At 44.4% G+C, this 14,495-nt stretch overlaps 1 protein-coding gene and 3 long non-coding RNA genes across 7 annotated transcripts; all 4 read right to left on the bottom strand.

Moving 5' to 3' along the window:
- Window positions 1–324: 324 nt before the first annotated feature.
- On the bottom strand, window positions 325–4,551 carry LOC123050183 (uncharacterized). 3 transcript variants are annotated; one of them, XR_006423729.1, is made up of 6 exons: window positions 4,477–4,551; window positions 3,818–3,866; window positions 3,083–3,331; window positions 2,273–2,371; window positions 2,055–2,134; window positions 325–834 (listed from the first exon to the last, which is right to left on the bottom strand). It is a non-coding gene; the product is annotated as an uncharacterized lncRNA (long non-coding RNA). The 3 variants fall into 3 exon arrangements; XR_006423728.1 differs by lacking the exon at window positions 325–834 and adding an exon at window positions 1,854–1,866; XR_006423727.1 differs by lacking the exon at window positions 325–834 and having other exon boundaries at window positions 1,897–2,134.
- A 214-nt stretch (window positions 4,552–4,765) lies between these two features.
- LOC123050182 (uncharacterized) lies at window positions 4,766–6,393 on the bottom strand. 2 transcript variants are annotated; one of them, XR_006423726.1, is made up of 4 exons: window positions 6,343–6,393; window positions 5,753–5,826; window positions 5,136–5,196; window positions 4,766–4,842 (listed from the first exon to the last, which is right to left on the bottom strand). It is a non-coding gene; the product is annotated as an uncharacterized lncRNA (long non-coding RNA). The 2 variants fall into 2 exon arrangements; XR_006423725.1 differs by lacking the exon at window positions 4,766–4,842 and having other exon boundaries at window positions 4,849–5,196.
- A 281-nt stretch (window positions 6,394–6,674) lies between these two features.
- On the bottom strand, window positions 6,675–7,396 carry LOC123050181 (uncharacterized). Its single transcript, XR_006423724.1, has 3 exons — window positions 7,357–7,396; window positions 6,828–6,915; window positions 6,675–6,742 (listed from the first exon to the last, which is right to left on the bottom strand). It is a non-coding gene; the product is annotated as an uncharacterized lncRNA (long non-coding RNA).
- Window positions 7,397–11,725: 4,329 nt separating this feature from the next.
- Window positions 11,726–13,697, bottom strand: LOC123054738 (anthocyanidin reductase ((2S)-flavan-3-ol-forming)). The gene is made up of 6 exons (XM_044478574.1): window positions 13,473–13,697; window positions 13,195–13,361; window positions 12,876–13,076; window positions 12,630–12,789; window positions 12,315–12,528; window positions 11,726–12,215 (listed from the first exon to the last, which is right to left on the bottom strand). Exons 1-6 carry the CDS (start codon window positions 13,603–13,605, stop codon window positions 12,068–12,070), a joined length of 1,023 nt encoding a protein of 340 aa, XP_044334509.1. The 5' UTR covers window positions 13,606–13,697; the 3' UTR covers window positions 11,726–12,067.
- Window positions 13,698–14,495: the final 798 nt, after the last annotated feature.

Below are 14,495 nucleotides of genomic sequence, written 5' to 3'. Positions count from 1 at the left end.
AACAGAACGACAATACAACACATTTGAGGATGCAATGTTCATATACATGGTAAACTAAAGGATACAATTGTTCATACACGGTAGATATCAAGTACAAAAGGATGGATAGATGTGACAAAAGGGACGCATTCACAAAAGAAGAGGGAGATCACATGGTAGTTTACACAGTGCATCACAGGAGCTAGTGGCATCGAATGAAAGTCTAGTCCCATGGTTCATGAATCCAAACAAACATAGGGACTTGTATAATCTAAGAGTTCCTGGAATCACAGTAATTGGTTGTCAACAAACAAAAGTAACCACCAGTTCGGAAACCCCACTATGTATTAGTAAACATATGGTTGTCACATAAAAGTGTCTTCATCCAAGGAAATCAAAAACAATATTTATGGTTGCTTGTTACGACCACGTCACTAATACAACACATACATCAAGTACTCCAACCCTAATGGGGAAATGACACACTATCTTCCCATGAAAGGTTATGTGTAGGTCAAAAAGAAAACAAAAGAATTCATGGTTTCTTCAATGACAAATTCATTTGAAGCAAGTAGAAAACTGGTAAAGCTTTGGAGCCTTGCACAAGGTTGAAACTTTAAAGCCTCACATTCCCAAACAATCTTAAGGAGGGCCAACATAATTGAAACCAAGAAGAACTAAACAATATATCAGCTAGAGAGCAATACCTGCACTGGCCAATGATGACACAGTGGCATGTTTGGGAATAATTATGAAAGGTTCATATTCATCTTCACACGGTGCGTGTTTCAACAATAATTCTGCCCCTGATAGAAACAATTTTAGCGAGTGAGCACTTCCTGTCAATGTATCTCCCTGAAATGAAATAAGTTAATAATCAGATTTCATCCTCCCTAGAATGGAGCAAATTAATAATTTGATTACATTCTTATAAGCAACATATTGCCTAAATACTCCATAGAGGTTACTGACAAGTAAACAACATAGGCCACATGCATCAACAGATAAATATCACATGTCTTTCAAGAAAAAATATCACATGCCAGCAAAATAAAGGTTTTGGTAAGAATTTTCCTTCATGTACTCACTCTACAGGACAAACAAATTGGTACCAGGAATCAAAAGGACCAACCTTTTTTTACTGAATAGTAAGGATTAGCTAAATTGATGAACCAATTATCACAGTAACTTCAACTCCATCATGGACACTATCTATTTTCAAAAAACAACAAGGATGGACTAAATAGATAAAGCAATTACCTTATACACAAACAAAAAGACTACATCTACATATCTAAACAGAAAGACTTCATAATTGGCTTCTATAATTGACCCACAAATATAAAAGCCTAACCCGAACCAAAATGGAGGTCACAATCTATTACCTTGACATAAGAAGTACCAACATAAAAAATATATAGGCAAAACCATTTGGAACCTCGATAACAAGAGTGGTGGTTACATAAGAAGTGGTTTCACCATTTGAGAGAGTGTGGCCATGAGTTTACTGCTTAGGTTTCACCAAAGCATTCAAAACTAACATGTTGATTAGACAACATGAAGAGCTACAAATATTTACTGGTGCAAGTTTGAAGAAAATGATTCAATAAATAGGCGCTTGTAGTGAAACAACTGGGAAAATGTTTCAATAAATAGGCGCTTGTAGTGAAACAACTGGGAAAATGTTTCAATAAATAGGCGCTTGTAGTGACTCATGATATAACCACTAAATCTTCTCTAGCCTTCAATTGAAGGTACTATTTTAGAATTAAAAAATTGCACACAAGAGCATGTAAGAGGCTCAAGTACCTCTATCAAGACCAAAAGCAACACATAAAAGGCGTATCAACAAAGAGTTCACAGGTTTCCCAGTTCATGGATACATTCCTGCAACATATAGCAACACAAATGATCCAGCAATAGGTACCTCTGTCAAGCAAATGCTTCACATTATACCTAATCGTATTTAAGTGCCAGGAGGTTAGCAGGGAATTTCTAAATAACTGGATATGAAAGAGAAGTAAAACAAAGCAACACATATGGCCTTTTGAAGGGGGCAAGTAGATCAATGCTACCTCTGCATATAAAATTAGGCATGTTTATGGGAGACACAGCGTGCCGGCTGGATCCCCTCTGCTATGGCAAAAGCGGCAACCTGCACGACAGGAGATGGAAGGAGCATCAGTGTGTGTGTGTGTGTGTGTGTGTGTGTGAGAGAGAGAGAGAGAGAGAGAGAGAGGCTAAGACGAATCGGCACCACGAAGGGGAGCCGCACTGGCAGAAGGAGGCTCACCTCATCACGATGCCCTCATCAGCCCCTATATGGCGGCGGCCTCCGGTGCGGTCTGCCGGCAGATAAGCAAAATCCAGCAACCAACAGAGCACCGATGACCTGCTTGAATATATGCAATCCTCAATTGACATGAGCTATATATAAGTGAGCAATTCAAAAATCCATTATAGCAAGTTTTAACTTCCTGGCTTGTTTAAGTAGTGAACCACTAATTAATTTTATTATCCTGGTTTGTGTAATTAGCTCCATTGTAGAAAGATTCATCCTGGGTTGTTTAATTAGGGAGCCACAAATTCATTCTAGCATCCAGGTTTGTTCAATTAGTGAGCCACTAATTATTCAATCAACCGAGCAGTAGATACACACAATCAGTGATATATATGCAACACTAATGCAACCATTACTTGCGTTGCTCTCATCATGACACACATCATCTGCTTGTCATGGCAACACACTTACACTGATGTACATGGCATCAGGTTTCAGCATCCATGATGCAAAAATAGCAAGTAAAGATACATGTATGCTACCTTACTTGATTTAAACAAAATATATGACTTCACTAATCTTATTTTCTCAGAAAACCAATGTTCTTTTTAGTTCCATGTAAAAAATAGTATTGTCATCAAAAAATAATCAATTGATCATTTGCTAAGAAGTGTCCATTTATCCCATACAACAAATTAAAGCAAAAAGAGAGAAACTAAAAATGGGCATAAAGGAACACTAAAAATAGACAGATCAGAGGAGGAGGGGAAGTTAGTACGTGAAGAGAGCAGGGGGGAGGAAAAAGAGAGGATAAGGGCTCACCGGAGGACAAGTAGGGCGGCGGTGAGGGGTGCCTGGCGGCACGGGAACAGGAGAAGCCTTCTCTTGCTGGACGCCGCGTGCCCCCGTGCGGCATGAACCTCGCCCGTGCCCCTCCTCGACCTTGTATCGACCTCCTCCGCTCTTCTCTGGTGGCAGCAGGACCAGCCCCGTGTAGCTGTGCTCCTCGGGTGACCGTGACCGCGACCGCTGCCCCTATGCTAACCGATGCTGTCAATGACAAGGAGAAACCTACAGAAATATATATGTTGCTTTAGAAAAATCGACAACACATGCATGAAAGACCAAAATCTGGAAACTGTGCAAGAACATGGATGTACAAATTAAGGGCACAATCTCACATTCCTCAAGCAATCAATTTACATGGTCTATAAAATTGCAGCGTCTTACTAAAATACAATCAGATAGAGCAGCTCAGATCGAGCGGCCGCTATATTATTTTAGGCTCCACTAATTGTGAGGATACATGTGTAGAGTCACACGATTGAAACAATGAAAATAATAGACCATTGCGTACTAAATGAAATTACATTTTCCAATTTGAAGGTATGTTAGTGCTCTCAGCTACCTAAACCGGCTCCCCGCTCAAACCAACGCATCCACTTGTACAATCCATAATATATCAAATCACACACTAACTCACAATTAACCCAACAGAGAAAGCCAAGGAATGATGGAGAGGGGATTTTGGTAGTGCAGGAGAGGGTGATTTTATACCTACTATGTTGACCCGAGTGCCGAAGAACACTGCCACGGTGGCGTCGACCTGAGAGGAAGTAGGCAGGGAGCACATGTCAGGAAGTAGGCAGGGAGCACAGGCAGCAGGAAGAGGAGATATCTCACTATCTCCTGTTATCACTGATTTCCATAGTCCAATCAGATCATTTCTCTCTCAGCAAAATAGACACGATATTCTGTTGTCTGAAGATATTCTCAAAAGGAAATGGCATTTTCATCTTTAAAAGGGTCAAAGATGAACCTATAATGTGAATGTGTATACGTATGTTCCAGAAGCAATCACCAATTTTAACTGATTTGTGAAGTTCACCTTTGTAAGAAACCAAACCATACTAAATGAAGCTACTGCCATTAGCACTGCCAGAAAAATGCTAATACTTCTATCAGCGATAGGAGGATACCTTGGAGAACAACAAAGCATTACATATAACTAAAGCGCATATATGTGAAATATTTGTACTAAAGCCAAACTGTAGTTACTTTTTCAAATGATTGTTTGACTGCAGATATATGTTGATTTTATATACAAGCAGTATGGTATGCAGAAGTAGATATAAACAGCAATATCCCAGATGTAGACTATTTGAATTCTAATAATCAGGTATTATACCCCAGAATTAAATTTCCAAAAACTATACCAAATTTGGTTTGGATTTGTGCATAAATCTTGGTGCCCTTGCTCCATGGAGCACCAATTCAGTGTCCAATATATAATGTATCAGTAGTGTTCTCCCTTACTGTTTCAAAACAACAGATTTATGTTATACAGGAGACGTAGTTGTGAAATGAGCAGCAGCGAGAGTATCCAAGAATCAAATGGAGCATCTGAATTACCTGGGTGCTCACTGAAATAAATTGTGCAGAGACCACAAAGAAATGTTTCAAGGCATTGCTCTTCATCGTAGCTGATCAAGCGCTGAAAAACACCCTCTACAGACAGAATCTCTCCAACAACCAGAGCATCCACAGGAGCCATCGTACAATCAGACTTGAGTATGATTATCCTGCCATCAAAACCAAGATGAGAGAGCGTAGAGCCCTGCACCCACTTAAAACTAACTTCCTGTCCAGACTGCTATGCCCAAATCGATTCAAGCATGTGACAAAGGGCAGTCACCTGTCTTGGCTAGTGGGTTTCAGAGAAGTTGTGTAGTTTCCAGACCAACAGGCAACCGACCATGTCTCCGGTTGTGCTAGGTGAATCCGGACCTTGGGCAGGTTATCAAATTTTAGAAAGAATTAAACTGGAGAACCCCACAAAATTATGTAGCTGGTAAGGTTGGAGGATGTATATTACCTGGTCGACTGAGAAGTGCCAAAGACCAGTCCATCACTACATTCGCCAAGGGACACAACACCTTAAAGGGCAAGCGAAGGCAACTAAATTTAGCAGTAAGGGGTCTACTTATCCACGGAGATTAGGAGGGGAAACAACAATCAATTTGGTCAAGAAGAAGGCAAATTGAAACAGGGTCAAACAGCCTGTGAGTGTATCTTGGGGCTGGATAAGCACAAGTAAGGAAGAAAGAAAGTAACTTTGACTCCCGGATACAACACCCCTGCGCAGCCCAAGAGAATCAACATACATGAGCCAAGCACATACCAAGCAGAATAAGGGATTTTGTCAATTAATAATAATAGTTTTGTATTTTTCTACTAAGTAGAGCTCCAGGCTAAACTTTCCACTATTGATTGACCTAACAAACCATAACCACGCTAATTTGTAGGGTTTAGAACTCTAGGATAAAATACCATGCTTTTTCAGTAAAATACCATGTTTATTTCACCAATGAAACCATAGCCATGGAGTAAAACTAATCTATGGCTATTTTTTTACGGAGGGAGTACATGATAACATACACAACCATCATTTCTACGAAAAATAAGCATGGGTATACAAATGGAGAAGCTTACCATTTTTCCTTATCTTGCAAGAAATTATCTTCTTGGTACTTGAAGCATGAGACAATTTGTCTTTCTTGATCAATCTACAGAGATTATAAGATTTGCATTCCGTTAGAAATCAAAATCCCAACCTTCGCTAACTTAACCAGTCACATAAAGTAGAGTGCAAAGAAAATAAAAAATAAACCCAAATGATACAAGCTAGGACGGCGCATTAAGGATGCGATATATGATTAATAAGAGGAAGGGTTGGTTATATATATTTTAAAGCGGAGAGAGAGGGGGAGATCCTTTATTGCAATTGTTCTTCTAATTCTTGGACTGTTTGAGTAAACATAGCTGATAAAATATTAGAATAAAATTAGCATTTATACTCAGATTCTATCATGTTATTCCTCAGACATCTTGTGGGCTGTTAAAAGGATCACATATATGAAGTAACAAAGGCCTTTGTTATTTGGTAATCTCTCATGTGGCCATTAATCAATCATATACATATTAGCCGCGACAAAAGAGCTATGCACATTATCTACCCTACTTCTCTACCTAGACCAGTTGGTGTTATGTGTGGCTGTAGATAATAAAGTACATCATCACACCTTTGATCCATAGGTTAAGGTAGCCTTCCACCTCAATCATCACATCAATTCTCTTTCTATGAGATGAGAGGAGAAAACCATCAAACATGGGATAATAAAAATGGATTCACCATGAAAGAGTAAGGAGAGACTTGGTACCTCTGGTTCATTGCAGATCAAGATGAGGCAAGGATGCGTTGGGGATGGAGATGGAACTGCTGCTGTTCAGCAACCATACACAAGAAGAGGTGATTCCGCAGTAAGGATCGGGTACCCGTATCGCGTCCGCTGGTTCCTCATGATGGATCCCCTCACAGAAGACAGGACGATGGCGCGTCAGCCTCGTCGCCCGCAGCACCCATCTTCTTCTGTCTAGATGGGCGGCGTGAGGTCGAGGATGACCCACTGCTTCTAACCCTGGCTGCAATTCACCGCAGTTAATCTACACAATAAGATCTTGTTCACCAGATCTGAAAACGAATGACAAAAAGGTTCAGTATCAAGACCTGAGCATACACCCATAGAAAAAGAAGGCATGGAAATTGTTTGTCAACATCCAACCAGTATATATATAGAACCAGAAACACAAAATAGCTGCAAGACCAAATAAAAAGGGCATCAACAACACACTTATGTAAAATAGTGCAAAGTAAAAAATCAATCATATATTGTACACTGTAGTAGGAGAGATGTTTATTATCGAGTCCATGACTGTATTTGCAAGCTACTGTGAGAACAAAGGAATCTGACCAGGATTTTTTTTCATCTTCTCCAATAACAACAGAAAAAAGAGATACAACCAGCTCTCCTAGATGTATATATCTAGCAATTAAAATCACTGTAAGAAGGAACCTGGTAAAAGCAGCCATACAAATCTATGGTGTTCAGGTGTTCGGTAAAATTGAACAGACGATGCTTGAAACTATTTAAAATGGAGATTTGGAAAGAGGCAAGTAATTGCAGAGTAGGCTTGTACTGGATACCAATCATGGTACTCTCAAAAAGTAAACAAAAAATCAAATCATGTAAATAGACCTGACAATTGCCGTATCCATTGACCTTGAGCTCAACCAAGTCGTACAACACGAACCTAAGTAAGAGATCATATTGGGATAAAATGACATACATTTAGAAAAACCTACCAAATAGCACAGAAAATTATGTGCAGGTTTATGGGGTAAATGATATTCATTGATGCTTAAACCAACTAATATATATTCACTCACATGATTAGCACTTCAGTACAACATCATAATAGTTAGCATGATGCTCACTACAGTAGCATAAAAAGATATTGGTCACAGGTTCATAATAAAAATGCCGGAACACATGCAAGTGAATAAAAATTCATCAAAGAATGAGTTTCTTGATCATCGATGGAGAGTTAGAGATGCAGATTCTGAACTTCTTTTAACCAAGCATGATTCAATCAAACTGCCCTTTTACCCACATCATGGGAGCTGTTCACATGAACACCTTGACATATTGGCGTGACAACAGAAAAGCAAAGGAAAAAACAGGAAGTAAAATCATAGTAGGTCATCTATTTCATATCCACGCATGCATAATCAATATCTGTCAATAGTGTAGGTGGAGAAACCTTACCGGCTATCATCGCCAAGAGGAAACTCCCATGGCTATGGCCATTTCTTCATCATGAAAGAAGCAAATAATCCAGCCATACTCACACCAAAAGGGCCAGTACTCCAGTAGCGATGCATTGGCTGTACCGATCACTGCTCGCAACACATACACACTGCAATTTTTTTTTCATAAAAATCAAGCACTGCAAATAATTGGGATGGTCAGGTAGATCTGAGAATCATACAATTTGTCCTAACCTCCTGCAGTATTGGGATGGTCAGGTGGAGCAGCATTCTTATACGCCCTGCCAACCGTCAGGAAAAACGCGTAAAGCCACAAGACAACAACAGACATTATGACGGCGAACCCCTCAAAGGCAGTGCCCAGCAAAGGCACCGGATGAGGTATGTACTGCAGAAAAAAAATGATCATAAGCTTCAGAAATTGTAAGTAAAGGTCACACAGCAGCTACGTAGGACTGATGATGCATGTACCTGGGAAAGAGCTACCAGCAGTATGATCTCTGGAAGACCGGTTTTGATACATTTCATGACCTACATAGCATATGCATACTGTTATGCTATTGTTATGCCCACTGTTGTCAACTACAGCCAGATTGAATTCAGAAGTGCAGATTTGTGTATGCACAACATAAAAAGTCTTACACTTGGGAATCGAAGCTTGTAGAGCCCGAATCCAACGAGCGCGATGAGCATCCCGGTGACTGCAACACGGCTAATGCAATCCGTCACACGGTCACACACGCGTTGAACTCGAGGGAGAGGGAAACATTACCTCGAGGCGGACGGCGGTGAGCTCACGCACCTAGGTCAGGGCCGAAGAGGGTGCCGCTGTAGACGACGCTGGGCGCCTTTTCGCCATGGTCGGAGACGATGCGGTCCGTGGCGAAGCCGTCGGTGGTGGCGCGGAGTCCGCATCAGCCCGACCGCTGCCGCTACTGATGGTGTCGGCACGGAGCAGGCAGTGGACGGAGGAAGCATCCCTCCGTTGAGGGAACCACGCCGGGGGGCCCCTGGTCGCGGGGATGCGTGGCGGCTGCCACGGCCCCCTCCTGTCGGCGGCAGAGGCGGCGCGCGACCCAGAGCAGCGGGAGAAGACCTTGGCCGGGCGACGCACAGTGATGCCGGCCGCCTCCTCGTCGTGCTCGTGGCCGGCGCTCCTCCTCCTCTGCCTGGCCCCGATGGGGAGGAGGAAGGACGGCGGCATCAGGGGTGAGGGATGGACGGAGGCTCCGCTAGATGGACGCCGCGTTCTCCATCCCCGCCCTCGTCCCGGCTGTTGCTGCTCTTCCTTCCTGCGTGCGGCGGCCCGGTTGGCCGTCGACGGCATGCTGGTAGTGGGGAGAGCAGCTAAGGCAGCGAACTCGGCGCTGGGAGATGTACGGGGAGGAGAGGAGGACGGGACCATGGCGGCGACGGCTGCGGTGGAGAAGGGGAGAATGGGCTAGGGTTCTCACCCAATCGGGGACCCTCCTCGCTCCTATGCCAAGCGCAACCACCCACACGACGCCATGCACAACCACACACGCGAATTCCCGCAAATGCCCTCGGCGGGGTATGGAAATTACGGCAGTGGCATGAGATCTTTTCGGTGGAGAGCAGACTATTCATTGTAGCAGTAGCTTCATGTCGATCCAACGGCCCAGCTCCTCCCACCGCTCGATCCGACGCCCGGAAACGCATCAAGCGACTCAATCCGACGGCCGACAGTGGCTGAGCTCTGAGAAGCCTCAGGTTCTCCCAACTATCATAGTAGTCTGATTAGCGAAATTTTAAAGGTAGACCTTGTAAAAGGTCACTCCCATCTTTCCAGATTGTAACAAATGGCGCACTGTCACAACTTAGGAGTTTTTTTTTCGTACATTCGTTTATTTAACACACGTAATGTTTGGGAAACTGCATGACACCCAATACGGATGTGGCTATCTCATATATATATATATATATATATATATATATATATATATATATATATATATATATATATATATATAAGGGTACACAAAGTGTACAAATATAATTACAGAGTATACACAGAAGCTACATATAAACGTTATCTAACACACTTTGGGGTGTGACCGCGGCCACATATGTAATATAGAACTACGTGTATTTTCATGTTTTGGGCTGTTAGCGGCGCATGCAGTAGCCGGCTGGCGACTGCAATGCTTAGAACCATGGTTTGGTTTGGTCCTTGCTTTAGCACATGGATGCTTTATTTCGTTTTGTTCCATTAGGGCATATCCCCGCAAACCAGACACCGCATCCGATACGGGATTTGGCCATCCAAAGCTATCCGTATACATTTTAAACCGGGATTCATAAGGGTGGCCGGACCTCTCACAACTCTCGTACAGCTGAACTGTGTATTCGGTTAGACTGCAGTCTGAGCTTAGCCTCGGGCCTCCGCCAACATGAGGTTCTACTGGAGCTTTAATTTCCTATGAAAAGTACAAGCTAGCATGACTTTCCGATGGAACACACCTCCTAGATTCCTTCGAACAGAACATACTATGGGCGAAAATTCCTACGGAAACTAATCCTCCAAATGTTCCTCCGAAATTCCCGTATACCGAACGGGCCCTAAGGTTGGGGTTTTGGAGCTTCAGGCCTTGAAGTCAGAAGGGGCATGATCGACATGGATCACATGATCAAGGATCAGAGCGACCTCCTCCTACAACAACCGCGTCAGCTTTCCCCCGGAACAGACCCCCCCCCCCCCCCCCCCAAGAATAGAGCTTCCGGTGCCGAGGAACAACTGATCGCCGCCAGCGCCACCTTCCTTTTGGTGGTGCGCAACTTCTCATCGTCAGCCTCTGCCTTCCTTTTGTTGGTGCACCACTTCAACGTGCGCTTCTCCATCGAATCATGTTGTTATCTATCCAGTGGGCACTCCTCGCCGGTGGCTACCGCATGTTTGGTCGCCCTCTCGCCCGTCAAAATGATTCCGGTGGTGCGCAAATCCTCCTCACCGTGGTTGATCAGTCTCCTGCGGCTCGCGCCTCACTCACCACGCCGAGATTACAAAGGAGGAGTCTTTCCTTGGTGCTTTTGGTGAAGTTAGACCCGGAGACGGAAACATTTTATTTTGAGTTGCTGCCCAAATCCACTAGTCTTTTTTTAGATCAAACCCAATCCCACTATAGTAGGTAAACGAACTTTTCATTAAAAAGCGTTCTAAAAAGGATTTTCAAGTTCCTCTTCTTTGCCATCCAAGTAATGAATCGACAAGGTGGTTGCGGCAATGACGTGTTGGAATAAGGTATCTTCGGCCTCTTCCTATCAGTTGCATTAGGGTGGATGTCTTAGGGCATACGTTGGGCAAGAGTAATGATTGGGCGATGGGCCAAGCCAAGGTAGACTGAAGACTATGAAACCCCTAATGCAACACATTAGCATTTTCCTATGATAAATAGTGGGCTTGTCAATGTGTGTGTGGACATTCATCTTATTGGTTTGTTGCCATGTAGGATGAAAATTATGAGCTCTAATCATGTATAGAATGTACTGATAAGTTACAATTGTAGGCTATAAATTGTCCTACAAAAGATGACCGAGGAAAATCACTGAAATTTAAAATGAAGGCTCTTAAGAAAGAGAGAATAAATTTATCGTATGGCATCTTTTCTCTTGTTTGGACTATGGAATTGCCATGACACTTATATTATCCTTATGCAATGCTTTTATCTTGACTTGATTAGGAATGTTTTACATAGTTATAATCTATGATTTTATATCACGAAAGAAAGTAACATAAGGCATGTTGTATCCGGAATTCAAAATACGGACCAAGACGAGCGTTGAGATAATGGCACATTAAGTCCAGGACAAGTGAGTTCATAGATCCATCCGAGTACAAAGGAGCTGAAGATAAATCCCTGGCTGAACAGATAACACAATCTGGAACCCCAAATCGAGATGACACAAACCCCACATCTCGATCATGTCGGACGCAAAGGCCACCATGTTGAGACAACTACGTACTACACAAACCAATGTCACAGTCATAACCGAGACAGTGAAGAACAACACAGCTAAAAGAACAGAGAAAAAATTAGCCTCGAGGACGCCGTAGAGGATTTATTGCAAGCACATCCATCGTTTTGTTCCAAGAAGATCACACAATGGAGAGGGACATCATGTCAATATGGAAGGACTCCCAAGGCCCTGCCGTACACGACGACGTCGTCGTATATCTCGTCCAGGTTATTGTACTTGTACTGGAACCCTTCCTTGACGAGCTTGTCCGACCAAATGCACACCCTGGGCTTCTCCGGAAGACCACCAATGCTGCAAGCAGACAGAAGCCCACGCGTCGTCAGTGGTCAGCAGTGCATCGCACAACCAGTAGCTTTGTACAGTACATAAAACGTCGTGTACACTACATACTGATCTGTGTTGATTTCGTACTGCGGGTACTTGGCCGCCAGGAAGTGGGCGAGCGCCACGCCGGAGGTGTTGAGGGTGCAGACGATGTACCGCCCCGACGTGGCCTCCTCGGCGGCGAATATCTCGGCGCGGCACACGTCCTCGATGTGGACCAGCGGGATCGACCCCGACGCCTGCTCGATGAGTTCCAGTCTGTCGACCATGTCGTCGTCGCCTGAAATTAACATTCCGTCACACACCACCGCGACGGATGCATCTCGACTGAAATCCGGATACTTCTTGTGCGTGCGTTTTAGTTTGAGAGGCCTCACGTACCGGATATCAAGGAGAGGATCTCGGGGACGCTGGTCGTCACCTTTGTCGCCGGGGCCCTGCCGACGACGACGACGGGGCACACGGTGACCAGGCTGAGGCCCTTCTCCTCCGCGAACGCCATCGCCGCCTTCTCCGCGAGCACCTTCGAGGCAGGGTACGCCTGCAACGCCAAGGCAACACGTACTCACGGCGTCCTTCCAAATTTTCTTATGCTACTTTCAACTTGACTGATAGATGTGTACGCACCCAAGTACCGATCTTGTTGGCCCTGAGGTACTCCACGTCGGACCAGGATTCCTCGTCCAGGACATGGCCGTCACCTTCCAGCGGCCGGCTGGAGATGGCGGCCGTCGACGACGTCAGGACCACGCGCTTCACCGTCCCCGCCTTCACGCACGACCTCATCACGTTCAGGGTTCCCTGAATCGCCGGCTGGATCACTTCTTCCTGACATCACAGGCAGCAACACACAAAAAAGCAAAGCAAAATCTGTCAATACTCAATAGTGGGTTAACCATAACCTCAGTGATGTTAGAACTGGAGTGTGGTGGTTGTTGCTTACTACCTCAGGGTTCTCCGGCAAGAGGGTCACCGGAGCGGCGACGAGGAAGGCATAGTCACAGCCGGCGACGGCGTCGTCGAAGCTGCCCTCCTCGTTCAGGTCGGCGCGGAAGACCTCCAAGGGGCCGAGCGCCGCCAAGGCCTTAAGATGCGCGGTCTTCTCCGCGTCATCTGAGAATCCAAAGCACCACGACACAAGTGACCAGTTTCATTCATAGGCTCCCGTTCGTAAGTTCTGATGAGTGAACCAGAGGTAAATGAAGATCTACATCAAGTAATTACCGGGGTTCCTGACGGTGGTCTTCACGGCGTAGCCCTTCTCCAGCAGCATCTTGACGAGCGCCGACGCGATGTACCCACTGCCTCCGGTGACGCACGCCGTCTTCCTGCTCACGTTCCCTTCCGCCGGCGCCATATCGTCCCTGTCACTAGCTACTCACTACTTCAGTTCTCCTGGCAACTCAAGCCACCAGAGTAAATTCTGCTGATCTGGTGGGTGGAGCACGCCGCTCCGAGATAACTGTATTTATGCTCGCACCTGCACGTGCATCACGCGCGTTCAACGCCAGCCACGCAAATCGATCGATATGTGTAGTACAGATATTTACCAGTGCGACTGTGAGCACGCACGACTCCACATTCGACAAGGAATGGTTGGGGCTGTGAGCCCTGCAACTAAAGGATGTCGAAGACTATGAGCACGAGGTTACTATGCAGTTATCTCACCAACGGATTTCCGGTTATCTCTGGTCCTTTTCTTTTCTTTGCGGGAAAGGTATGTAGTACTCCCTCCGTCCCAAAATAAGTGTCTTGAACTTAGTACAAATTTGCACTAGACATAGTACAAAGTTGAGACACTTATTTTGAGACGGAGGGAGTATCATCTCCAAAGTCTAGCTGTAATAATGTATCAGCCTGAAGCGTTACTTGCTACCAACCAATAGACACTTCTCCCTTTTCTACTGCGGGGAACCAAAAGGAGTTTTAAAGTCAAATGTGTAATGAGTCCGAGAGTGACGACTGCTGCAAACTGACTAAAGTCTAGCTGTAATAATGTAATCCGGTAGTAGCTCTTTCATAGAAGAGTGATTAGTCTACCAAATCACTTGTCGCCATCAAGCATCATCCGGTTTCATTTCCCTTGCAAATTACTTTCGCATATTACTTTCGGTTAAGATTTCTAGCGGTGTTTGTTCTTTGAGACTGTGGTTACTATTCTCTCAAGCATATCTATCTGAGTTGTAATCATGATGTGTTGGGTATTTGCGTGTGATGTACTTAAGGTTGTAGGTCTGTTTGTTGATG

The sequence above is a fragment of the Triticum aestivum genome, chromosome 2D (assembly GCF_018294505.1).
Source record: "Triticum aestivum cultivar Chinese Spring chromosome 2D, IWGSC CS RefSeq v2.1, whole genome shotgun sequence".
Lineage (NCBI taxonomy): Eukaryota > Viridiplantae > Streptophyta > Magnoliopsida > Poales > Poaceae > Triticum > Triticum aestivum.
The sequence above is the reverse complement of the archived record's forward strand: the minus strand, read 5'-3'. Positions and strand labels throughout refer to the sequence as shown.